Genomic DNA, 18,193 nt, shown 5'->3' on the forward strand with positions numbered 1-18,193 from the left:
ACAGGAACCACAGCCGCCCATTATCCACTCATCCATTTTCCAAACCTATGGCCTGCCTTCAAATGGACCAGATGCTGCTTGCCAGGGTTACTTCATTTAATCCACACAGCCCTGGGAGGGAGACTGACATTATCTCCACTTCAAGGGTAAGGAAAGAGAACTCAAGAGTTAGGTCCCAGAGGTAGGAAATAGCTGAGTCTAGATGCTTTCCCTTCCCACACCACTGAAGGTGTGATGAGTGACTGAGGTGAGCAACAAATTCTGGGGGGATGGAGGGTGACAGCCAGCCAGCCTGCAGGGGAAGAACACGTCCCTGACAGCTTCCTGGGGAGGTGGTGCCCCAGCTGAGTCTCCAAGGTCATAATGGATAGGGCTTTCTGTACTCTCTGTGCTTTGTGGGGTTATTTAGTCTACAGAAAGCTTCAGCACCCAACTGGGCCCCATCTGGAAACCATAAATGTGCAGGTAGAGATAACTACAACTTGAGGGAAGGGGGGATGATACTGACAGAAGAGTAGACAAGGGGGAGCCATGGGCTAAATTCTGGTCCCAGTTCTGTGTGACCTCAAGCAGCCCCTTCCCTCTCTGGGCTTTAACTTCCCTGTCTGTAGACAAAGGGGCATGGAAGAGCCCTTTAGGCTCTGTCAGGCTGTGGTCCTATAATTCAGACTCTGACCAGAAGAGATGTCAGTCTCCAGGACCATGGGAACAAATGCTGGCCTCATTATAATCCAGCCTCAGTCTCCTGTGGCTTTGGCCACACAGGGTTAGGAATACAGCCCTGGTGTGGATCTCACTGCTACCACTTCCTAGCCATGACCTTGGGCAAAAAACTTAATCTTTCAGAGCCTCAGTCTCTTTGTCTGCAAGATAGAGCTAATAACAGTACCTACTTTGTAGGATTCTAATAAAGATTAAATGAGCAAAACTTAGAGAGGCAGCTAGCACATAAGTGCTATATATTGCACCCCCAACCCCAAATTAGACAGGAGGCAAGATTTAAACCAACACACACAATGTAAATAATGTTCACTGTGCTCAGAGCGTGGGGTCAAGGTTCAGCTCAGCCCTTCCCCAAAGTGTAGAGGTCACCTCTGTCTCTGATCCTCATCCTGCTTTTTAAGGCCCAGGCCCTTGGGCAGCTCTCCATCACTCCACTCCTCAACTCAGAGCCTTGAGCATTTGAGGATGTGGCTCTCAGATTAGGACAGGAAAAGGAGTGTGGGTCTGCCGTTCTGCCAAGCTGGACCCAGTCTGAGCAACAAAGGCTACTGGAGCCAGCAGAGGCAACACAGCACATCTGCTCACCTTCCACAGCCAAATGCTGCAAGCCTAGCATGGCTGTGAGCACACCATGTCTGAATGGAAAAGTGGAGTTGTCAGCACCTGTGTGAGGGCCCCCTTGGAAACACAAGTTCTTTCCAAGTGAGAAAGTGGATCGGGTCACTGCCCAGCTGAAGACTCCCGGTCCCACAGAACAAATTCTGACCATGTTATTCACAGCCCTTCACTGACCTGGGCCCCAGGTATGAGTCCACCCTAACCTCCATGGTTCCCCATCATAACTTCATTATACCACCACACTTCAGCCTCATTAAATTGCCTGCAGCTTCCTGAAAGTACAGCCTTTTGCACATAAAGCTCCCCCTGCCTGGAATGACCTTTCCCCCCAACTCATGTCCGCCTGGGTGAACTCCTTTGAACCCCCAAGTCACTTTTTTTTTTTCTTAAGATAGAGTCTCACTCCATCACCCAGGCTGGAGTGCAGTGGCACGGTCTCAGCTCACTGCAACATCCACCTCCCAGGCTCAAGTGATTCTTGTGCCTCAGCCTTCTGAGCAGCCAGAATTACAGGTGTGCACCACCACACCTGGCTAATTTTTGTATTTTTTGTAGAGACAGGGTTTTGCCATGTTGGCCAGGCTGGTCTCGAACTCCTGACCTCAAGTGGTCCGCCCACCTCAGCTTCCCAAATTGCTGGGATATAGGTGTGAGCCACCGTGCCCAGCCGAACCCCCAAGACACTCTAAGTCTTGCTACTGAGAATCACTACAGCAGCATGGGCATCACAGGGGACCTTGTTAGAAATGCACAGTCTCAGGCCCTGCCCTGGAATCTGCATTTTGACAAGATCCCCAGGTGATCTATATGCACATAAAAAACTGAGAAGCAGGGCCAGGTCCAGAGGCTCATGCCTGTAATCCCAGCACTTTGGGAAGCCAACGAAGGAGGATCACTTGAGCTCAGGAGTTTGAGACTAGTGTGGGCAACACAGCAAGACCCTCGTCTCTACTAAAAATACAAAAAAAAAAAAAAAAAAAAAAAAAAAGCTGGGCATGGTGGTGTGTGCCTGTGGTCCCAACTACTCAGGAGGCTGAGGTGGGAGAATCACTTGAGCCCAGTGGGACAGAGGTTGCAGCAAGGCAAGTTCGCAACACTGCACTTCAGCCTGGGTGACAGAGTGAGATTCCATCTCAGAAAAAACAATTAAGAAGCACTCTCTTCCTCGCTCGCCCTTATAGAACTCATATATCCTACCTGACAAAATAATTGTGTGTGCTTGTCTTGATGAGATGGGGACTGTTCAAAATATGTTACAACCAGTAGGACAAGGCACCAACCAATCAAAATGGACTTCGGCCCTAGGGGAAGCAAGGTCCTGAAGGCCTCCTGCTGGGTCAAACATTAATCCTTTAGTTGCTGGGCTGTGGAGAGAAGGAGGGGGTCTTCGGGAAGGAGTCCATCTGGCAGGAGGGGCTCTCACAGGGTTGATGGCAGTGGACACTTGCCAGCTGGTATTAAAGTATTATTTTAACAACTGCCACAGCCAGACCATTACATATGGGCTAAATAACAGCACTGCTTACCTTAAGGAGTTTATACTCTAGCTGGAATAAATTTCAGATATATCTTGAAACTTTATTTTCTCACCCCATGGTGCACACATGTGCGTGCACACACACACACCACTGACTTGAACACAGCAGACAACAAATAGCTATTTTCTTTTTTTTTTTTTTCTATTTTTTTTTTTCTATTTTTTTTTTTTTCTATTTTTTTTTTTTTTTTTGAGATGGAGTTTTGCTCTTATTGCCCAGGCTGGAGTGCAATGGCATGATTTTGGTTCACTGCAACCTCCGCCTCCTGGGTTCAAGTGATTCTCCTGCCTCAGCCTCCCAAGTAGCTGGGATTACAGGCATGCACCACCATGCCTGGCTAATTTTTGCATTTTTAGTAGAGACAGGGTTTCACCATGTTGGTCAGACTGGTCTCAAACTCCTGACCTCAGGTGATCCACCCACCTTGGCCTCCCAAAGTGCTGGGATTACAGGCGTGAGCCACCGCGCCCAGCCTTAAAATAGCTAATTTCTTAAGAACAGTGGTGCTGTCCTCCACCTTCCCCAGGCCAGCCTCCAATATGCCTGTATTCTTTCTCTCCACTTTCCAACCTACTTGAAACCGCTCCAAGCAAAAGAAAACAAGGGCCATTTTCAAAGCCCACCAGTCCCCCCCACCCCCGCCTCCACACACACACATATACACAACATCAAAATGCCTTGATCAGACCCAGAGTGAGCTAGGAGAAAAGGCGGCTGCTCATCAGCCTGCTGGGAAGCACATCCTGCCTCAAGTTTATTCCAGCCATCTTGCCACGCTTCCAGGGTGACTTCTGGAGTAGAAAACCAGAAATCAGGAGAACATATCTTTGTGTCTTTGTAGGCGCACTGCTACTATGTCACTGTGAAGGGTTTTACAGAAGCTCTGGAGAAACTAGAAAATGAACCAGCGATTCAGCAGGTGCTCAAGCGCCTCTGTGACCTCCATGCCATACACGGAATCTTGACTAACTCGGGTGACTTTCTCCATGACGCCTTCCTGTCTGGTGACCAAGTGGACATGGCAAGAACAGCCTACCTGGACCTGCTCCGCCTGATCCGGTGAGTGGCAGAGCTTCAAACCATGTTAGCCTTCAGAGAATAACCCTACCCCCTTGTTCACAGGTCACTTCCAACTCCAAAACCTTGCTAATGGGCAGAGTAGCAACAGCCCTGGAGAGGTTTACACCCTATTATCATTACACCAGCATAAAGCATTATGAATTAATGAAAGAAAAAAATGGGAAAAATACTTAAGAATAAATTAGCTACCTCAGTTGAACTCTTTACATTGTCAAGGAAATAGGAATAGTATCTAAGGAAAATCAATAAAATGAAGCATGCTACATATGAATGATATGTGCTAATGTGCTAATAATAGTCTCAACCATAGCTAACTTTTTTTTTCTTTTCTTTTTTTTTAGACAGGGACTTGCTGTGTCGCCCAGGCTAAAGTGCAGTAGTGCAATCTTGTCTCACTGCAACCTCTGCCTCCGGGTTCAAGTGATTCTCCTGCTTCAGCCTCCCAAGTAGCTGGGATTACAGGTGCCCACCACCATGCCCAGCTAATTTTAGTATTTTTAGTAGAGATGGGGTTTCGCCATGTTGACCAGGCTGGTCTCGAACTCCTGACCTCAAGTGATCCACCTGCCTCGGCCTCCCAAAGTGCTGGGATTACAGGTGTGAACCAACGTGCCCAGGCATAGCTAACCTTTAAAGAGCACTTATGTGACAGGCCCTGTGCCAAAGGCTTTTACATACATCTCATTTAATCCTTACAGCCCTTTGAAATGGGTACTATTAATCTCCTCATTTTATTGGAAAGGAAATTCAGGCTGATGGGAGTTGCCCAGTGTCACACAATCAGCCAGAGGAGGGGCTGGGTACAATCTCAGGTCTGGCCCCTGGGCATGAGCTCTTAACCTGTATGTTAAGGTTAAGGTTGAGGTATTATATACTTTGAACACATCGTTGTCTTTGTTGAATGTGCTTAAGCAAATTCTTAACAAATTTAGTAAACTTACCTTAATCCTCCCTCAGCTTCAAGATGAAAATTTTTTTTAAACTCTGTAATTCGTATATTGATTTATAAAATAATAACACAAAAGTTCTTAAATGCAGCATTAATGCAGTGCCATGTATGATCAATGAAATACTAATGCAGTGCTTTCACACTATTATTCTATAATCTAAACGATTGCTTTAAAAACATATCAAAACCAAAGCCCAACCTGATCAGAGTCCTAGAAAAAATAGAAATGAAAACAGTAAAGAAAAAAAAAAGCCTGGGCAACATGGCAAAACCCCACCTCTACAAAAAATACAAAAAATGAATCAGGCACACACCTGTAGTCCCAACTACTCACGAGGCTGAGGTAGGAGGATTGATTGATCCCAGAAGGTTGAGGTTGCAGTAAGCTATGATCACACCACTGCACTCCAGCCTGGGCAACAAAGTGAGACCTTGTCTCAAAAAAAGGAGAGAAAAGAAAACATTGCAAATTATTTACCATTGTCCATAAGATAAAAAAAAATGGACTAATTTGAGAATATAATCTTTTTGAGACCTCACTGGGCAGAAAATATGATACCTATTGCATGGGGTTAGAGGTGACTCCTAGGATCTCCAACAATTCTCATAGCAACAAGACTAATAAAAAGAAAAAAAGAGGCTGGGAGCAGTGGCTCACACCTGTAATCCCAGCACTTTGGGAGGCCAAGGTGGGAGGATCACTTGAGGCAAAGAGTTTAAGACTAGCTTGGGCAACATAGTGAGACCCTGTCTCTAAAAGATTTGTAATTTTTTAAAAATAAGATTTTTAAGACAGGTTTTTAAAAAACTAGACCAAATTCCTTTTATTTCTAACAGTATGCAATATGTTACATGCCCTTTATGACTACTCATAGCATGTAACAGATAGCTGGTGGTCAAAAAAATGTTTGTTCAGGCCAGGCGCAGTGGCTAATACCTGTAATCCCAGCACTTTGGGAGGCCAAGGTAGGTGGATCACCTGAGGTCAGGAGTTCGAGACCAGCCTGGCCAACATGGTGAAACCCGGTCTCTACTGAAAATACAAAAATTAGCTGGGTGTGATGGCACATGCCTGTAATCCCAGCTACTTGGGAGGCTGAGGCAGCAGAATCGCTTGAACCCGGGAGGCAGACGTTGCAGTGAGCCAAGATCGTACCACTGCACTCCAGCCTTGGCGACAAGAGTGAGACCCCATCTCAAGAAAAAAAAAAAAAGTTTGTTCAGTTAAATCATCAAAAACTGTCAAAAATACATTTGACACAATTATGTCCCAGGTATAAAACTTTCCCTAATACAGCGAATCCAGTGGTGAAAACTATTAAGAGCATAATTAAGTACTGCACAGTTCAAGCCCAAGGGTGTCCATCTTTTTGAAACTCTCAGAATTTAAAAGCACTTGAAAATAATGTTCTAGTCCCGGTTGTAGGTGATGATAAAATACAAAAGATTACCTTAACACCCTAGAAGCATGTTTTTTAAATTTGCAAACAGCATTTCTAAGTGCTTGCCTTGGCTCCAGAAACTTATAATTCAAGACAAGACAGACAGCCCAGATGCAATCTGCCAACTTACTCATGCGTCAAATCCAGAAATTGATTTACTGCCATGATGGTTCCTAAGTAGCCTTACTGCTGCAGGGTAATTAGGCACATAACAGATTCTATGCATATCACTGTTTGGTGTCACAGTTCCCTGCCTTGATTAGTCACTATCTCCCTCAGATTTCTGAGATGAAAACTGAAGGGCGGCATAGTATGCTAAGGATGCCAAGAACAAGCTCTCTGTAACGTTAACTGACCCAAACCGTTCTTAGTTGTTTAAGCGGTCATAAAACCTCAGCTGGGGGGACTTCCAGGTAAAGATGACAGATTAAACATATACATTTACTTCTGTTCTTTCCTGAAACCCTACTAAAACATCAGTGAATGGACTGAAATTTTTTAAAAGGCATAAACCCACAAAGAGAAAGAGATGTCTCTATGTTGTCCAGGCTGCTCTTGAACTCCTGGGCTCAAGGGATCCTCCTACCTCAGCCTCCCAAAGTGCTGGGATTACATGCATGAGCTAGCACACCTAGCCTCTGTGAGTAATGTTAAGACTTTCCTTGACTCTGCCCTGGCAGAAGGGTAAATAGAGGGTCTGTGGACTAGGGAGCATCAGGTACAGTTGATAATAAGGCTACCCTTCAGAAAACAGGGTTCTTTATAGGCCAAATGCTGACACCTCCCTCCCCCGAACCTTTCTTCCCACTGGTTCCTAAAAAACTGGCAGCCAGACTAGTACCCTGCAAGAAGATGATAAGATGATCCTTCTCTGGAGAATCTGACCAGCCCAAGGAGAAGGAGCTAAAGACACTGACATCAGAGTCCCCCAGTGGTCCACCCAATTCACTCCATAGTGAACCCCATATTAGCAAGCATAGGCACAAGTTTGTAATCAGCTAGTTAATGCTTTGCTCTTAGCTATGATCAGATACTCAGGGATCACCAAACACCTGAAGAATGCCCCTAACATAAAAGATGGAGACCAAAACAAGCAAGAACAAGGCAATTCAGAGGACATAAGAGAATCCGCAGGGAGAAGAAAACTTAAAAAAAAAAACAGTGATATCTCAGAGTTAAGAGATGGTATTGCAACCACAAAATAAAAAGCTGAAGGCCATTATTTAAGACTAATATTCAGAGAACCTAAAAAAAGAGCTCCTTGAAGTTAAAAAATGATAGTGGAAATGAAAAACTCAGTGTAAGGACCGGAAGATAAAGTTGCAGAAATCTCACAGCAAGAAAGCAAAAAGACAAAAAAAAGGAGGACTTTTAAAAAGTAAGAGGACCAATCTTAGCTGTTCATCATCTGAAGAACAGGTCTAGAAAGAAGACAGAGAAAACAGAAGGAAGCGAATCATTAATAAAATAATTCAAGAAAACATTCCTCAAACGAAGGATACGAGTTTCAGATGAAAAAGGGTCACAGATGCCTACAGACTAGAGGAGAGGAGACAGGCACACACATGCACAAAATAAGTCACACTGTATACCATGTGAAATGGTAATACCTACCATGAAAGAAAGGATAGCAGGAAGTGGGGGAAAGAATGCTGGGGGTCAGTAGGGAGGAGGGGGAGCTACAATTTTAAGTAGGCCAGAGAAGGCCTCCCTGGGATGGTAACATTTAAGGAAAGACCTGGGTAGAAGGTAGGGAGAAGCTGTTGTGGCTGCTAGGGAAAGAGCATTACAGACAGAACATAAGTACAGTCATGCATCACTTAATGACTGGAGGATCCGTTCTGAGAAATGTGTCTTCAGGTGAGTCTGTCATCATGTGAACATCACAGAGTGTACTTACACAAGCCTAAATGGTATAGCCTATTGCTCATAGGGTCACACCTGCAAAGCATGTTGCTGTTCTGAATACTGTAGCCAATTCTAACATCAATCACTAAGCAATAGGAATTTTTCAGCTCTATCATAATGTCATGGGACTGCCATCATATACATGGTCCATCATTGACCAAAACATCATTATGCAGTACATGACAGTACAAATGTTGGAGATCAGAGTGTGCTTGGCATATCCATCCAAAGAACACAGAAGAGGCCACAGGGGCAGGAATGGCATGACTGTGGTGGAAAATGAGGGCAGAGGGCAGAGAGTTAAGGGAGTACAGTAGGGGGTGGGAAGAGACGGTAAGGTAGATCATTGCAAAGACTTAAGAGAATGCGAAGGTTTTGAGCATGGGATAGAATGGGAGGGTTTTGAGCATTGGATAGACACAACCTAGAAGAATCTGATGTATATTTTTAAAGGCTCACTCCAGCTGCCATATTAAGAACTAAGAGTGAAAAGCTGGGAGATCAGCTGGATCACTAATGCAATCATCCAAGTGAGTGATGATAGTGGATTGGAGCAGTGATAGTGCTGGAGGTGGTGGGAAGTGGTTGAAGTTTGAATATATCTTGAAGGCAGAACAGAATTTGCTGACAGATTAGATGTACGGTGAGAAAGAAGAGAAGAATCAAGGTTTTTGGTCAGAAGGACAGAGCTGCCATTTACCATAAATGGTGAAGACTACAGGAGGGCCAGGTTTGGGCAGGGTGGACAGGAAGGAGTTTGGGTTCAGAGACATTACTTTTGAAGAGCCTGTCAGAAATCCAAGTACAGATGTTGGTAAGCAGGGGACACTGGAGGAATAAGTTTGGAAGTCATTGGCATATGGTTGGTATTTAAAGCCTTGAGAAGAATATCACAAGGAGTACATGAAGAGAAGAGGTCCAAGTACTCAGTCTTGAGACCCTCAAAAGATAATAAGGAAGTAACCGCGGCAAGAGCTATTTCTGTGGAGTGGTGGGAGTAAAAACATGAACAGATCCAGTTCAGGAGAATGTGAAAATTGGAAATCATAAGCATAAACACACATAACACTTTCAGGGAGTTTTGTCCTAAACGGGAGCCAAGATGATGGAGAAGGAAATAGAGTCAAAAGCTTGTGTTTAAGATGGGAGAAATGACTGTCTGTTTGTATACTGATGGAAATGATCCAGTAGAGAGGGGATTTTTTTTTTCTTGTACCTTTCTTTGAACTTGATCTTGGCCTCCCATCACGCCTTGTGTTTAAGAGCAAGGTCTTTGAAGAGATCCTTGTTGATGACAGTTTGTCCAAGAGGATATCCACAGAGTACCTTGTGGGTATGAGGTGATTGTAGCTATAAGCTTTTGCAAAAGACTTGATCCTTGACCTCTTGGAGATCTTCTTGCCTATGGCAGCTGTCACTTTGTGAGGACAGCAGTCAATTCCAGCTACCAAAGCATGACTGTAAGAATGGACTGAGGTGCCATCATCAATGTTCTTCATGATGATGGCTTTGCGTCCAGAGTAGCATCCAGCCAGGACCAGCACCACTTCCCCACTTTTTCATGAACTTGCCCATTTTGACAGCAACCAGCCAGGCCTACAGTAAAAACAAAGAAGGGCATTTCCACTAACTTTTTACTCCTGAGAGGGGAATTTTGATGTTGTTGGAGAAAGGCAGGAGAATGTTGTTCTCCAGTATGCAAGAGGAAAAGACATCTAGTAGACAAGGAGGGACTGAGGCTTGAGCTGAGAGCCTGAAGAGAGAAGGCGTTGTATGTATAAATGCAAGGGTGGGAACTTACACAGATTCTCTTACTGCTTCCACTTCATCAGTGAAATACGATGTAAAGCCATCCACGCAAAAGAAATGGAAAAGGTGGATAGTGTCAATCTGAGGATCAAAGAGATGGTATGAAATAACTACCTAAGAAAAGGAAAGAGTAAATGAACAATGAGTAAATACAGCAATGTAATACAATTGCTGAGCTGCAATCAGGGCCCACTTGAGCCCTTATTACACCAGTTATGATTGTTTTTTCCAGCCATGTATAGCTACAAAGGTGGGGGCACAAAGTGGGTGGAAAACTAAAGACAAAGAGGTATGTGTTTTGCTAAACAGGTATGACAAAGCAAGAAAAATTGTTGAATGTGTGTGTGTGTGTGTGTGTGTGTGTGTGTGTATATATATATATATATTTTTTTTTTTTGAATGGGAGTCTTGCTCTGTTGCCCAAGCTGGAGTGCAGAGGCACGATCTTGGCTCACTGCAACCTCTGACTCCCTGGTTCAAGTGATTCTCCCACCTCAGCCTTCCCAGTAGCTGAGACTACAGGCACACACCACCACACCTGGCTAATTTTTGTATTTTTAGTAGAGACAGGGTTCCGCCATGTTGGCCAGGCTGCTCTCAAACTCCTGACCTCAGCTGAGGACCATCTGCCTTGGTCTCCCAAATTGCTGGGATTACAGGTGTGAGCCATCACACCCAGCCTGTTGAATGTATTTTTGAGAGAGTAATAGAACATGGAATTTCAGGTGGATAAGGAATGAAGTGAGACCACAAGGGGGCAGGGGGACATTAAATTGGTGGTGGGGCTCATATGATGTTGGGGATCATCAAGAAAGGATTACATTGGATACAGTATCCCAGTTATCTCCAATGCTTTAATGACACACAGTCATCATAATGTCAATACTAAATATTGGTCTGGCCAAAATTATAACTATATTGGGAGGCCCGAAGGCCAGGAGGAAGAAGAATGGGAACAAGGGGAGGTAGGAGTGAAGAGAAGGGGTAATAAATATAAATCTTTACCTTTTGAATGAAGAATCAACGGATAATATCTCAAACTGAACCATCAACAAGCAGCAATATAAACAAGATATTTTGACATTCAGATAAATACCAAAATATCAACTAAAAGAATGAAATTGCCAGCCGGGCATCGTGGCTTATACTTGTAATCTCAGCACTTTGGGAGGCCGAGGTGGGCGGATCACCTGAAGTCAGGAGTTCGAGACCAACCTGGGCAACATGGTGAAACCCCATCTCTACTAAAAATACAAAAATTAGCCAGGCATGGTGGCGGGCGCCTGTGATCTCATCTACTCGGGAGGTTGAGGCAGGAGAATGGCTTGAGCCTGGGAGGTAGAGGCTGCAGTGAGCCGAGATTGCACCACTGCACTCCAGCCTGGGCAACTGAGAGAGACTCTGTCTCAAAAAAAAAAAAAAAAAAAAAGATTGAAATTGCTTCTGAGGAGAAAGAAGTGGAAATCAGACAGGTATATGCTGGTTATTTATTTCTTTATTTATTTTGGGACAGGAGTCTCACTCTGTCGCCCAGGCTGGAGTGCAGTGGCATGATGTCCACTCACTGCAACCTCTGCCTCCTGGGTTCAAGTGATTCTCCTGCCTCAGCCTCCCAAGTAGTTGGGACTACAGGCATGTGCCACCATGCCTGGCTAATTTTTTGTATTTTTAGTAGAGACGGGGTTTCACTATGTTAGCCAGGATGGTCTCGATCTCCTGACCTCATGATCCGCCTACTTCGGCCTCCCAAAGTGCTGGGATTACAGGTGTGAGCCACCACGCATGGCTGGATATGCTGTTTTTTAAACAAGCCTTAAGGAACCCTTTGACTCTTTATACTATGCATATATAACTGATTAAAAAATAAAAACTAAAAAAAAAATGCTGAATTGTTTGAAAAGCGAATAATCATGCAACCTCTAATTAGGTATTGTTAATCACCATCCAAGACTAGTTTGATTCATAAGAGCAATCTAAAATACTTACAAACTCTTGTTTCCTATCCCAGGAAGGATGCCATCCTGTTAACTGATGCTTTTGACTTCACCGATCAGTGTTTAAATTCAGCACTTGGCTGTTATGATGGAAATGTCTATGAACGCCTGTTCCAGTGGGCTCAGAAGTCACCAACCAATACTCAGGTAGTTGAGTGGAACACATTATAAATTATGTAAGAAAGCAGAGAACAGGCAGTGAATACACCTTCATGTTCTCCCATTTTAATTGATTCCCATTAGGTTGGCAATCACTTGGCGTAGCATGTCTGTTTAAAATATTTTTAGAGAACATAAAAGAAACAAGGAGTGGCGGTATGGCCTGGCAGGAACTCTGAGCCTGGACTGTAATCAGCAAAATGCACTGCTCGGAACTTAGTAAAGGGAATTAAGAGGAAGGCCCAAGCTCTAAATCATGGCTTGACAGACCCAAGGGCATACACACAGAGTGGTAAACTGGCTTTCAAGTAACAAAAAGGAGATAAATCACTGCGGTAATTTAACCGCCTTATTTTCAGCCTTTTAACTTTCAGTTTTGTGTAGATAAAAGTAGGTACTCAGAAGTGGTAGGAAGCTTGAGGGATGTCTCTCTCAGACCTGATTGCCTGCTAGAGATGATACCCTCTCCTCTTCACTCTAAGGAATACAATCCAAGGAGCAAAGAAAGCTGCTGCACTGCCATCAGTAGCCCAGGAAAGCCATATGAGTGACAATTACAAGGGTCATGCCAAAAAAATCCCCAGCCATCCTAGGAGAGCACACCAGAACTCTACATCATTAACAGCGAGAAGACGGGGAGGACTCATAAGGTCCCAACACTCTAGGGCCAGGGTATGCTCGCAGCTCTCTGCTTATGAGCCTCCTTGGGAAAAGTTGTAAATGTCAACGAATATGCTAACAGGAGTGAGGAAATAAACCCTGTAGTTAGAATATGAGGAACCAATATTTAATACCAGATTTTACATAGATGATCAAAACAAAAAGTCTATAGGTACAAAACAGATTATTTTAAATTTGATAGTGCAAATACATTATTCAGGTGGTGAAGCTTTCTTTTTTACCTCTTTGGTCCAATTTCAGAAAAGGTGTCTTAACACCACATCAAATTGGCAACTCTCAGGCTTTCATTCACACCTAGCATGGTGTGAGACTTGCTCTTAACAATTTGCAGCCTGTCATACCACATGGCTTAATTTAACATGATTATCTAAAGTTACAACACAACTAACCCATCTTGGTCACTCCCTGTCTCCAGAAAGACATCCTTTTAACTCAAGGAAATATAAACACTATATGTTCACTGCTTTAGTACAGTTAACCTACTTCCAGTGTGTTACTTTTTCTAATGATTAGATCTCTCTACTTTCTAACATTTAAATCTTGGCATAAAAATACAGCAGTCCTCCCATTCCAGACTAGCTCCCATGGTCTAAAGATAAATGTATGCCCTTTGGTGCTCCAGAGAAAAATCCGCCCTGCTATAACACCTGTCAGAAATGCTGACATATATAGCTCAAACCTGTTTTACCGGCAACACAGGAAACATTCTGGTTTCTCTAAAGAGAATGGAGGGGGCTTTCTTGTGTTTTAGTTTGGTTTTAATATTTATTTTAAAAGACTTTAATCTGGATACTACATGACGACATGTTTATCTAAACGAGAGGAATGACTGACCCAGAGGGTCAACCCATTTGGGAAAACATTGACGCGCTTCATCCCATTCACTTCCATCTCCTTCCACTTGACTGTGAACAACGAAGGAGTCTTCACCTTCCCAACTCCAGGATCTATCACGGAGTAGACACTCCACGTTTATGGAATAAATGAACATGGTTTTACGACCTGCGTAGTGAGACAAAGGAATCTGCTGCGTACACAGTGCCACACACTCTTGTCATCCTAGCTTATATTACCTTCCTAAAAAAGTGACAGGTATAGCACTGTGCGTCTTTCACACATGATAATTTGGGAATGTGAAGTTACAAATGACCTTAGTGAACCGTTTCCAGTCAGTTAAAATGACATGAGGCTGCCTGCTAATGTACATGATCTTACATTTCTGGCTCCTTTTAGAGATCACCAAAATAGCACTTTTAAAGTGTATTTTTTAATGTGCTGTGGATAATTTTTTAACTCTACTCTTAAGATATAATGCTATAATTCTGAAGCTGCAATGAGACATTTTCCTCATTTGCACTAATAGAAAAAGGCACACTACAGATATTTTATGTATTTTTATTATTATTTTTGAGACAGAGTCTCGCTCTGTCACCCAGGCTGAAGTGCAGTGGCACAACCGCGGCTCACTGCAACCCTCTGCCTCCCAGGTTCAAGCAATGCTCCTGCCTCCCAAGTAGCGGGAATTACAGGCACAAGCTACCACACCCAGCTAATTTTTGTATTTTGTATTAGTAGAGAAAGGGTTTCACCATGTTGGCCAGGCTGGTCTCAAACTCCTGACCTCAAATGATCAGCTTGCCTCAGCCTCCCAAAGTGCTGGGATTATAGGTGTGAGCCATGCCTGGCAGATATTTTAAATAAAACAGCAGCTATGTTGAAACACGCCCTGTAGACATAAAAGTACAAACAGGAATATATTTCACTGACATTTTTCTACCAAAAGAAAAGTGTTATGCTAAGGTAAACATCTTAGAAACATAGGAGAAGCTCTCTTCTGTCTGGGGCAGCGTTGAGCTTTATTCCTGGACAGGATGATGTGCTTTCTTGGTTTCAGGGAGGAATCATTGGGGATAATTTCAAAACAAAAAATCCTGTTTTTCCCCAATTATTCTATTGTAAAAATTTGTCCAAGTAGGAGTTAGATGCATTAAATACATCTACTGATTCATTCATTCAATAATTCAACAAATATTTACTAAATACATGCTTTGTGCCAAAAACTATTCTAGATACTGAAGATAACACTGGAGAACAAGAGTCATAAACCCAGGCTGAGTGCAGTGGCTCAAGCCTGTAATCCCAGCACTTTGGGAGGCTGAGGCGGATCACTTGAGGTTAGGAGTTTGAGACCAACCTGGCCAACATGGCGAAACCCGGTCTCTATTAAAAATACAAAAATTAGCCAGGTGTGGTGGTGCACACCTGTAATCCTAGGTACTCGGGAGGCTGAGGCACGAGAATCGCTTGAACCCAGGAGGCAGAAGTTGCAGTGAGTCAAAATCGCACCACTGCACTCCAGCCTGGGCAACAGAGCAATACTGTCTCCAAAAAAAAAAACCGTCAAAAGCCCAGTGTTCGAGGAGCTTACAGTTTTAGTGTAGACAGGCACACACACATACGCAAAGTAAATATTATAAAAGATGAGACTAGGACTAAGAAACAAAGAATCAAGACACTGAATTACAACATAATGAGGATAACCTAGTTGGGCCTAGAATACTGCTTATATGATCCCTATCTGGTTCCTTGCTTTGTGATTAATGTTCAGTTTCAGAGAGCCTCAAAGAGTGAAGCCTTTTATTTGTATTAAATTCCAAAAGCAAGTGATAAGCTGTGTTTTTAATTGGCCACCTGCATCCACAATTTAAAATCTGCATGAGAAAAGGAAGGATGCCCTTTGGAAAAAATGTTTCTCCATATGTTCACACAAAATGAGTTTTAGAAATAATTTTTAAAATTAAGAATCTTACGTAATGTTACTTTTTGAAGCTAGAGACTTAATTTGAAAGTAAAAGTCATTAATCCTGGCAGAAATGTACTGTCTTAATAATGCATTTCTTTCTACAAACAGGAGAACCCTGCCTATGAGGAATATATAAGACCACTATTACAAAGTTGGAAATCCAAACTATGAAATAACCAACAGTATTCAAGAAGCAACCAGCACCATCATGTGATAATGGTACTATGGCATATATGCAACATTAAAATTTTAAATTAGATATTTATGTTTTAGAGTCATTATCTTTTACATACAGTCTGAAGTGATATATGTGAAATAATATCTGTGATTTACTTCAAAATAATCCATAGGAGAAAAAAGCCAAAGTGAATAGTTGTTGAAGCTGGTCAATGGGCAGGTACATGAGTGTTCATTATTACACTATCCTCTCTACTTCTGAATGTGTTTGAAATTTCCGGTGGGGCGTGGTGGATCATGCCTGTAATCCCAACACATTAGGAGTTCAAGATGAGAGGATCGCTTGAGCCTACAAGTTCAAGACCAGCCTGAGCAACATAGAGAGATGCCATCTCTACAAAAATAACTATCTCACGCCTGTAATACCAGCACTTTGGGAGGCCGATGCGGGCAGATCACGAGGTCAGGAGATCGAGACCATCCTGGCTAACACGGTGAAACCCCATCTCTACAAAAATACAAAAAAAGTAGCCAGGCGTGGTGGTGGGCGCCTGTAGTCCCAGCTACTCGGGAGGCTGAAGCAGGAGAACGGTGTGAACCCAGGAGGCAGAGCATGCAGTGAGCCGAGATCGCGCCACTGCACTCCAACCTGGGTGACAAAGCGAGAGTCCGCCTCAAAAAAAAAAAAAACCTGGCCAGGCATGGGGTACATGCCTGTGGTCCCAGCTATCGGGAGGCTGATTGCCTGAGCCCAGGAGGTTGAGGCTGCAGTGAGCCATGATCACACCACTGCATACCAGCCTGAGCAACAGAGTAAGAACCTATCTCAAAAAAGAAAAAGAAATTTCCCACAGTAAAAAAAACCATACCACTGTCCATTTATAGCATCTATTTGGTTAAATACCAGGATTTTGCTGTAGATCTAGCAAAAGCCAATAGGCTCATTAGTTAGTGTGTTTTTAGCACACATTTATCCTTGGGTTTAAAAGGACACACATACATGCACACACACAATCCTCCTAAGTGCTTATACTTGCTGTAATCTAAATAAAATACAGCTCTAAGAATGCAACTATCATTTTTTAAAAATCAACTCTTCCACAGTGAAGATGATTTAAAATTTCATTAAAAGACGTAACTGTCTCAAGTTACCCAAATATAATGAAGCTACATTTTTTATATCATTTTCAACTGCCCAATTAGACAAAACCCTCTAAATGTCACTAGACAAGTAAAATGGCAAAAAAAAAAAAAAAAAAAAAAAAAATTCAGCTGGCTACTTTTCCTAATTTACTCATATAAACAATCATTTCATTGTTAATAATTAGTAAATTTGAGAAAATTTACCAAAAGCAAACTTATCTCCAGTAAACAGGACAAGGAAGAGGCCTCATAAGTTTTTAACTTTTAAAAACTTGGGCCGGGCGCAGTGGCTCATACCTGTAATCCCAGCACTTAGGGAGGCCAGGGCAGGTGGATCACCTGAGGTCAGGAGTTCAAAACCAGCCTGGTCAACATGGTGAAACCCTATCTCTACTAAAAATACAAAAATTAGCCAGGCATGATGGCACACACCTGTAATCCCAGCTACTCAGGAGGCTGAAGTAGAATCGCCTGAACCTGGGAGGCAGAGGTTGCAGTGAGCCAAGATCGCGCCATTGCACTCCAGCCTGGGTGACAAGAGTGAGACTCAGTCTCAAAAATAAATAAATAAAAATCATTTAAAAATAAAATAAAAATAAAAACTGGGAACTAGTATTATTCCTATTTCCACACCTGTTTTCAACCCAAATCATTTTATTTCATATTGACCTCAGCTAGCTCAACAACTCGTAACTGGTTGGGCCTTTTTTTTTTTTTAAAGGTAACTATCAAATCAATTTTAAATACAAAATAATTTTCCAAAATGATAACCTTGTACTCATATACTGATTTACTGAAACCACAGCAACCTGTCAATAACATCAAAGGATCTTAGTTTGAAGATGGTGAAAACGGTAATTACAGGTTTCTGGATGTTGGTATTTGTCAAATTTTAAAATAAATTTTCAGAGACATGGGCAAAAATAGACATAAGGAAGTGTTGTCATCTTCCTTGCAGAGAGAGAACCTCAGAATATTCTCACAGAGAGGAGAAAAGGAGTGGCCTGCTTGCCCCAGGGCACACAGCCTCAGAGCTCCACTCTTCCCTTAGAACTAAAATAGGGAATAAATTACATGACTTCCTTTTATACAGTGGTCTAACAAAGTAGGAAGTCTCAGTACAATTAAAATAATCCTTCCTATGAGTTACTTTCAAGAAATAGAAGCAC

At 42.8% G+C, this 18,193-nt stretch overlaps 1 protein-coding gene across 3 annotated transcripts in view; it reads left to right on the forward strand.

Moving 5' to 3' along the window:
- Window positions 1–15,963, forward strand: part of ACOX2 (acyl-CoA oxidase 2) — a 32,201-nt gene extending 16,238 nt beyond the window's left edge. For all 3 annotated transcript variants that reach the window (XM_024244074.2, NM_001132607.1, XM_054550334.2), the window contains 3 exon segments: window positions 3,721–3,938; window positions 12,076–12,208; window positions 15,813–15,963. In XM_024244074.2, coding sequence (XP_024099842.2) covers window positions 3,721–3,938; window positions 12,076–12,208; window positions 15,813–15,875 — 414 coding nt within the window. In that variant the 3' untranslated portion in view covers window positions 15,876–15,963.
- The last annotated feature ends 2,230 nt before the right edge of the window (window positions 15,964–18,193 follow it).

Source organism: Pongo abelii, chromosome 2 (genome assembly GCF_028885655.2).
Source record: "Pongo abelii isolate AG06213 chromosome 2, NHGRI_mPonAbe1-v2.0_pri, whole genome shotgun sequence".
NCBI lineage: Eukaryota > Metazoa > Chordata > Mammalia > Primates > Hominidae > Pongo > Pongo abelii.